The sequence below is a fragment of the Crassostrea angulata genome, chromosome 7, assembly GCF_025612915.1.
Source record: "Crassostrea angulata isolate pt1a10 chromosome 7, ASM2561291v2, whole genome shotgun sequence".
Classification (NCBI taxonomy): domain Eukaryota; kingdom Metazoa; phylum Mollusca; class Bivalvia; order Ostreida; family Ostreidae; genus Magallana; species Magallana angulata.
This window is the reverse complement of record NC_069117.1, coordinates 42,188,593-42,196,466: the sequence shown is the minus strand read 5'-3', so window position 1 is coordinate 42,196,466 and position 7,874 is coordinate 42,188,593. Positions and strand designations below refer to the sequence as shown.

Sequence of the window (7,874 nt, the reverse complement as noted above, 5' to 3'; positions counted from 1 at the left end):
TGAATTTGACCATTAAATATTTCTGATTTATACTTTCCACGAACAACTCTTTACAAATAAAATAATTAAATTTAAAAAAACATCCCCCGGACCTACTGCAATATTTTCTTCCATTCAAACTTGGTTTCAATTTTACTGCGCAATGTTATCTTCCTACTAGTGATACATAGAACCATGTGACGATGTGTTTATAAAAACGGAAGGGTAAAACTTTAAATTGATTAAGGACAATGTAACATTTTTTAGTAACTGTTGTTATTATTATGTATTTAAGTGTTGACAGATGAGTGAAAATGATAATTATTAAAGATGAACAGTGAATTCAACAACGTAATTTTCAATCACACAGCCAACTCAAGATGATTAAAACCAAGATTTTTAATGCTATTTTTAAAAAATTTCTGACATCGAGCCTACGACAAGTCGAACAAGACGATAAGTCGGGTGCTCTGCTTCAGAGGAAAAAAATACCGACTAATCGTCGGAAAAATACGGTATACAATTTTTAAATCTCCTTGGAACATGTATACATATAATTACAATAATGTGACTTGATTGTGTCAATCAGCAAGTCTAACTAATGGGAAAAATACTTAATATATTGCACTAATATCATTTATAAAATTTTGAAAATGAACAACATTTTAGTATGTATAAATATATATAACACAATCATGCGCGGATCCAGAAAATTTTTCCAGGGGGGGTCCGAAGGATAATTGTGTTTGCCAGGGGGGTCCGAGGCATATTTTCGCGATAATTTTACTATGTAAATTTAATAAATTTTCATTTTCCGGGGGGGTCGGGACCCCCCCGACCCCCCATCTAGATCCGCGCATGACAATTGTTTCAATATACATATGTGTGTGCAAAAATTATTGCTAGATATTTCATGCATATTATGGATGGTTTGTAGACTTAGGGGACATGACTTAATTATTTGTAAATGGCGCATATGAATTAATGAAATCAGTGTGTAGCATGTGCAAAAACAATTTTAATACAGTCACAAGGTAGTAAGACTTCTAATTGTCTTCATCCTTTTTTTTACATTGATGAAGATTAATTGTATTTTCAAAATTATGCATATGATGACATATCATAAATTTTTTCCAAAAAAATATATATACTGTAATATTAAACTGAAAAATGCTTTTCATTACACAAATAAATGCATGAAATCATAAACAATGATGTTGTTGAATTCATTTTTCTTACTAGTTTTGGCATCAGATTACACAGAAAGACACCAACTTTTACCATTTGATTAACAACTGGTTTCAGATGCCATGGTATATTATTACCCAAAAGCTTGAACAGTTTCAAACGTTGAATTGCTCGCTCAACATGTATGCGCACCTTTACAATGTTTCTAGTTTGCTTTATTTCATTAACATTTAATCTTTTTTTCTTGTCCCATGTACATTTTCTTGTAAATGGCGGAATATTCAGAGTGGCTTTCCTTTTTGTTAACAAATCTCTAATAGTAAACCCCCTATCAGCCATGACATCATCTCCCTCCTCAATGAACTCAAGAAAATTTGAATGTTCAGTAAGAAACCTGTCGGAAACATTTCCACCATAAACAATGGAGACAAAAATAAATGTACCTGATGGAGAAATTCCAAGTAAACATTTTCCAGTGTTTTTTGACTTGTATGTTCTGTACGTTTCAGACTGAGCAGATGGGGATCTTGGTCTTTGAAAAAAAAATTCAGTGCAATCAATTATTACTCTAGTTTTAGGATAGGTATTTCTAAAAGATTTTGGCATGTACTTTTTAACCTGTAGTTTACTTGGCCATTTTATTAACTTTCCAAAGCAAGTAGCAAGAAATGTTATCCAGGTAACAAAAATTTGTGAAACACGTGAATTTGAAATTCCAAATATATCAGACAAAAGAAATCCAACTAAGCCTAATCTAAATCGAACTAGTGTAAGTATAAATTCATGAAATAAGGTTAATTTACGTGAAGGTCCTGGTTTGTTTTTTAAACCTTGCTGATAATTTTTTTCATTTGCACTATTGGGACCATTCCAATATATCAAATTTGAACATTTTGAATAAATAATATTGAATAAGCCAAACAATAATGCTATAGATGGAATTCCCGTATATTGTCGGACAGATGCATCAGAACTTGTAACCTTCTCTACAAAGACCTCTCTAAAAAATGAGTCTTTGTCGTTCACACATCTTTCCATATATTCCATTTGAACGAATGAAATGTCTGTCTGGCATTCAGAGGAAATGGTGATAGGCTCATTATTTCCAGTATCACAATAGGGGTGATCTCTTGGAGGCATCCACCGTTCTGTATCACTCAGCATCTGAATACCGGTACTCTCGACTGAATCTGTACAAGTACATGTAATATTTAGTGTGTATATATTCTTTAAATGAAATACAGAGGTGCAAAGTATTGATCGATCACTGTATGTACAGCAAAACTCGTTTATAACGAATTTTAAGGGATCATAGAAAAAACTTCGTTATAGCCGTAATTCGCTATACGTTTAATACGAATTCGTAAAACATATTATAGCGAATTCGTTATAAAATAATTAAGGGTTATTCCGGCTAACTGTTTTCTAAACTATCGTAAGTTATAAAATTAGTATTACCGTCATTTACAAAAAATGTTAATATAACCATTTCATTTCAATTTTCTAAAAAATTCCGTATACTTTTTGAATTTGAGTATTTTATATATGCATCTTAAAATTGCATGTTTCTTCAATGAAATCTGAAATGGAAAAAATTCGTTATAGAAATGATAAAATACGTTAAAATTTTGCCAGTGGGGGTCTTAAAATTACTTCGTTGTAGCCGTAAATTCGTTATAGCCGTGTTCGTTATATACATCAATTTTCTATAGGTTTATATAGGAAATCTGCCGGGACATGAATAATAATTCGTTATAGCCGTAAATTCGCTATATCCGTGTTCGTTATATTCGAGTTTTGCTGTATATGCATTTGTGTATATGTTTTGTATGTAAATACATGTACTGGTTTATTGTACATAATACATGAATATATCTACTAACCTGTTGGACTAGGTTCTGTTAACGGAGCTTCCACCTCACCAACCAAATATGGAACATTGTCATCTTCATACAGATTGGTAAAAGCAGCACATTCTCCATTATTTTGATTGGAGGGAATATCAACATTACTGTTGACGCTTGTTGAGTTTGTTGTGGATCTGTTAAAGGAGCAAGATAATTGTTAATCCCTTACAAAATAATACATAGTATTTAGTCATACACAACTAATGTAGTGGTCAGTTAATGTATTGTTTTTAAAAAGTATCTAATATTTGAGAGTGTAAGGATTCATTATTATAAATCATTAAGGTCTTCCGTTTCCAACGGAAGACCTTGTACTGATTCTGTTGGAAATTCTTCATTATTATTTTTCTTCTTCTTTTTCTTCTAGACGTTTCTTTAAACTGTAATATCTCGCTTGTTTGTCATTAGATTTTATTCAAATTTTCAGGGTTTATTGGAAATGACAATAGCTTACTATATCACAAAATATTTTGCAATCGCTACTTCCGGTTTTGAGTTATTCCCCTTTGAATATTTTTTTAGTGGGTCTCGTGTACCTGCAAAGGCTCCGAGTTGATCCGTAGCAAGTAGTTTTAATTTACAATCTTTAAAGTAGACATCTTGAACGTTGTCCTCCTAGTTTTACATGTTTGATTAACCCACGTTTACTTCTTAAAAAATTACATCGAAATTTATGTTTCAAAAAATGTTAAATTTTGCTTATATCTTTGCTCAATAACTTTTTAGTTGTAAATTTTTTCAAAACACATAAAGAACAAAAGTTTTGCAGAATATTAAGAGCTTTTATTTGATACCATAAAAAAGGGGCTAGCCCCTAAAATGAGGGGTCTAGATTCCTTAAAAGTCTTTGCTTCATAACTCTAAAACGGTAAATTTTTCGATATCGGCGTCGCTGCAAAAAATGTTGTTTGTGACCTAATTGATCTGATAAAACTGTTTTTGTGTTCGGGTATTGCATAATATGAGGGTAAAAAGTAATACGTGTTGACCAGTACTCGCCGCAATTTGGCCAAGTTAACGAAACTCTCCCTCGCCCGCGGCCGAGAAAATCGGTCACCATGGTCGCGGCTGGGCTACCTAGCGGCCAGCGGTTATCTAATACACGAGAGTGCGTCTCTCATGTATGAGTTTATTTAGCCGCAAACTCAAGAATTGTTTTAGTTTTGATTACACATAAAAGTTTATGGACTAAACGATTAGGTGTCAATTAAGAAATCGTTCAGTTAATTAATAAAAGCAATGTCATTCTCAATCTAAAGCAATATGTGACATATATCAATTGTGGGTTTCAAGTTTAAAATAAAGAAATTCTATTTGATAGAATATGGTCATTATACTGCAAACTTCTCAAATCTTCCTGGGCTCTGAGCTGTGCGTGTCTGTGCGTTGTACCTTTACGTAATCTATCCTTCGTCCACGGCCGAGGTGATCAGCCACGGCTGCACTAGCTAGCGATAAGCGGTTATCTAATACATAAGATTCGCACACCGCGGCGCACACTTGATGAATATGAACGTGTTTGAGTTTATATAGCCGTAAATACAAGAACTGTTTTATTTATGTTATAAAAGTTTGTCCATCTTGTATTCATTTTATTAAAAATTTGAGTGTAAGTGAATATCAATGAACGATATTATTCCAAATCGGAAACATCGTCAGACATAAATTAATGGTTGGTTTGTATATACAAAAATTTTTAACCCCCCCCCCCACACACACACACAAATATTAAATGATGATCATCCCTCGCACTTGGCCGAGGAGATCCAGAGCGAGTGGACAATGATCCGCGGTCGGCTCGTGTTATTCTACATGTACCTTATCACGCGTTCATGTTTCATATTTTGCACGGACAGAACTATATTTTATTATGTTTTCAACTATTATAGGTTTAAGGGGAAAAGATAAATTTATTTTACTTGTACAGTTGATTAAGCATTGATTTAATTATACGATAGCGTACAAGGTAGTTTAAAAATCAAATCAAATCAAATTATAATCAAAGTCCCATGTTACATGTTTGCGGTAGGTGCTAGCACGATAAAAGAATGTCCTGAATTGTCCTGAATTGAGGCATTTGATGATTATTTTAAAGAATATTCACATGAGTTTTAAACAAATTAAGATTAGATTCTATCGGCCACATATTAATCACTCTGTAGTTTTTTCTACATGGTTGTACGTTTGCTGCGCCCCCCCCCCTCCTCCCGCCCCGCTGACAAGTGCTCGCGCTGGATTTTTTTTAAGTTGGCGAAAAGATATCCAGATCTGTCGAAAATCATTTTTGGTGACTTCTCCTTATGTGTAACATTTTCTCCTCAACGTGTATCGTTTTCCCACTCGTTTGTTTATTCGGTCAGTCTGTGTTAATTCAATCGCCACGTGCGACCGAAAATCTTGTGTCGCTTCTCAGAACATATGTAATTGAGTAACAGTTGGAAGGATAAACAATAAGACTATTGTTCGAAGTCAATCATCTTCACATTGAAGATGTGAAATCGTAACCTGAGAATGTGGCTAATAAATTAACCTGTTAAACACGCTAAACTTCTATAGTTATGAACAGAATAATTCATAATGTATTATAATTAAAAGTTTGAAGTCAAAGGAAATTTTGTTCTTGGGAAATACGACTACATTATGCAATGCAGTCGATCGCCATAGAATTCATCAAAGTACTGCAAGTGTCGACAGATTTCCTATTTCTTTGAAAGACCATGATAATTCACTTGACTTGCAGACTATAATATAGCGACATATCTGCCTCCCAAAAATATATGCGCTTCTCAAAGTTACACTTAAGTAAGGTAGATGTGCGTTATTGGGGATTTTATTTATTGCTAATTGTATGAAAATTGATAAAAAAAACTTTAAATTGAAGTTGTGTATCATGAGGTTGTAATGCAACTTAATTTACTTACAAGGTTAGCTACAGCCAGTGGAATACTAATTTTAGCTGAACAATGAATATCTGATGTACATACAATGTATGACTGCACATACGGATTACGGACCGTGGGCAGACGATACCCATGAAAGTCCTTTAATACATCAATGCGCAGTTTGATCTAAAAACCAACCAGTTTCATAACTTCTTCGAATTTCTCTAACACGGACTGTCTAATTCCTTCCCAGAATTCCAATTTACGCAAGCGCAATTGAAGTTTTTTTTCAATCTAATTAGTCAACCCACTGACATAAAAATAAGGATCTTTCATATGATTACATTGTCGAGAAAAGTAATATTCATTTCTGTAAATAAGGTTATTTAATTCACGTTACATAGCGGTGTCTCTATGAAACAGCACCATCTGGTGTAAAATTTTGATGCTCGCTTTTGCATAAATTCTCCCGCTTATCTTTTTTTTTTTAGCTGATTATATAATATTTTGAATGTCCAAGTCTACTCGTATCATTAAATAATATCAGATGACACACATTTCCCTGTAGAAAAGTTCAGAAAAGCCATCAATTTTGACTTAATACTAAATTTTGTCAGCACGTAATAATTCTAAACTTGCACATAGTCTTCAGAAATTTAGAAAGATTTAAATAAAGAAGTTATCCCATAGAAAAGGTTACGTGTTTTGTAGGCGGGTTCGGTTTTTAAAAAAAATACAATTCCTGACATGAATCATGAGTACATACTGTTTATAACAATGCTTGCTACCCTTTGAAAATTTAACTCGCCATTAGACATCTCATTATTTGAAGAATTTTTGAAACGATTACACAAACTGTGTTCGACAAATAGTTTTTCTTAAACATTTTCTTCCTTTCTTTTTATATAGAGGCTTTCAATCACAACACGTTTTTATAACAAAAGCAGAACTGAAAGTTTAGTCCTTATAATCGTTTGACACCATATCACATATATTTTCAACCCGCAGCAACAACGGAAGACCTACTCGTGGCTTTGCCACGAGCTCTGCTCTAGTTATCATTATGTTTTATCATAATATGAATTATGCAACATGGACTTAAAGCCAACGAATGGTGCCTTAACTGTTTGATGTTGGGGGGGGGGTCATGATTGATAAAACGACATATATAACATGGGCATAATAATAATTACCTTAGTGCACATGTTTTATAATTGTTGTAGGGGAAAAGTGTTGGTACAGTTTCACCTTGGGCAAAATGACGGGAACATATTCTCGTATACTTAGTTGTTTTCCAACTAACTTCTCGGCGAATCAGCCGCAAACATCGTAAATATTCTCGTCTGTTTTTACGCCTATCAGGTAAAGAACTGAACGTAACATCTCTCATCCAAGGATATTTATCTAACTGCTGTAATTTTCGTTTCGAAGCCGTACATTCTGGCACACAACAGCTAAAATACGGCATGTTGTTATGTGCAGACGATGTCGAGGGTATTTGTACCCACCGTAGCTAATATTAGCCATCAGTCAGTCTGGTACCCGCCCATACGCAAGTTCCAAGTTAGTCTGGTACCCGCCCAGACTAACTTGGAACTTGCGTATTAGCCAATGAGGGCTCACCCCGGGGGCGGGTACCAGACTAACTTGGAATTGCGTATTAGCCAATGAGGGCTCACTTAACAATGGAGGGTAGTTAACAGCCAATCAAATCGAGGTTCATATCAAGAATACGTCGGTAAACAAAATGTAGACACAGGACGTTTCGTGATTTTGTCTCGATGTTGTCGCCAAAAAAAAAAAAAAGAATAGGAGCCTAAATGAAATAATGGCAGCAACAGTTCGTAAGTTATTATTATTTCGTTTGGTGAATGCACTGAATTATTCATTTAGAGATCGATGTATTTTATCGTTTTAC

At 34.0% G+C, this 7,874-nt stretch overlaps 1 protein-coding gene across 1 annotated transcript; it reads right to left on the bottom strand.

Annotated features, from left to right (window-relative positions):
- Positions 1-500: 500 nt before the first annotated feature.
- LOC128192819 (uncharacterized) lies at positions 501-7,424 on the bottom strand. The gene is made up of 3 exons (XM_052865805.1): positions 7,150-7,424; positions 3,051-3,208; positions 501-2,357 (listed from the first exon to the last, which is right to left on the bottom strand). Exons 1-3 carry the CDS (start codon positions 7,422-7,424, stop codon positions 1,138-1,140), a joined length of 1,653 nt encoding a protein of 550 aa, XP_052721765.1. The 3' UTR covers positions 501-1,137.
- Between the last annotated feature and the right edge of the window lie 450 nt (positions 7,425-7,874).

Coding starts and splice junctions, on each gene's coding strand:
- LOC128192819 (XM_052865805.1), bottom strand. CDS start 7,424: ATGCCGTATTTTAGCTGTTGTGTGCCAGAATGTACGGCTTCGAAACGA. Junction 3,209..7,149: donor TATAAAACATGTGCACTAAG/GTAATTATTATT, acceptor CTCCTTTAACAG/ATCCACAACAAACTCAACAA. Junction 2,358..3,050: donor AACAGAACCTAGTCCAACAG/GTTAGTAGATAT, acceptor GTACTTGTACAG/ATTCAGTCGAGAGTACCGGT.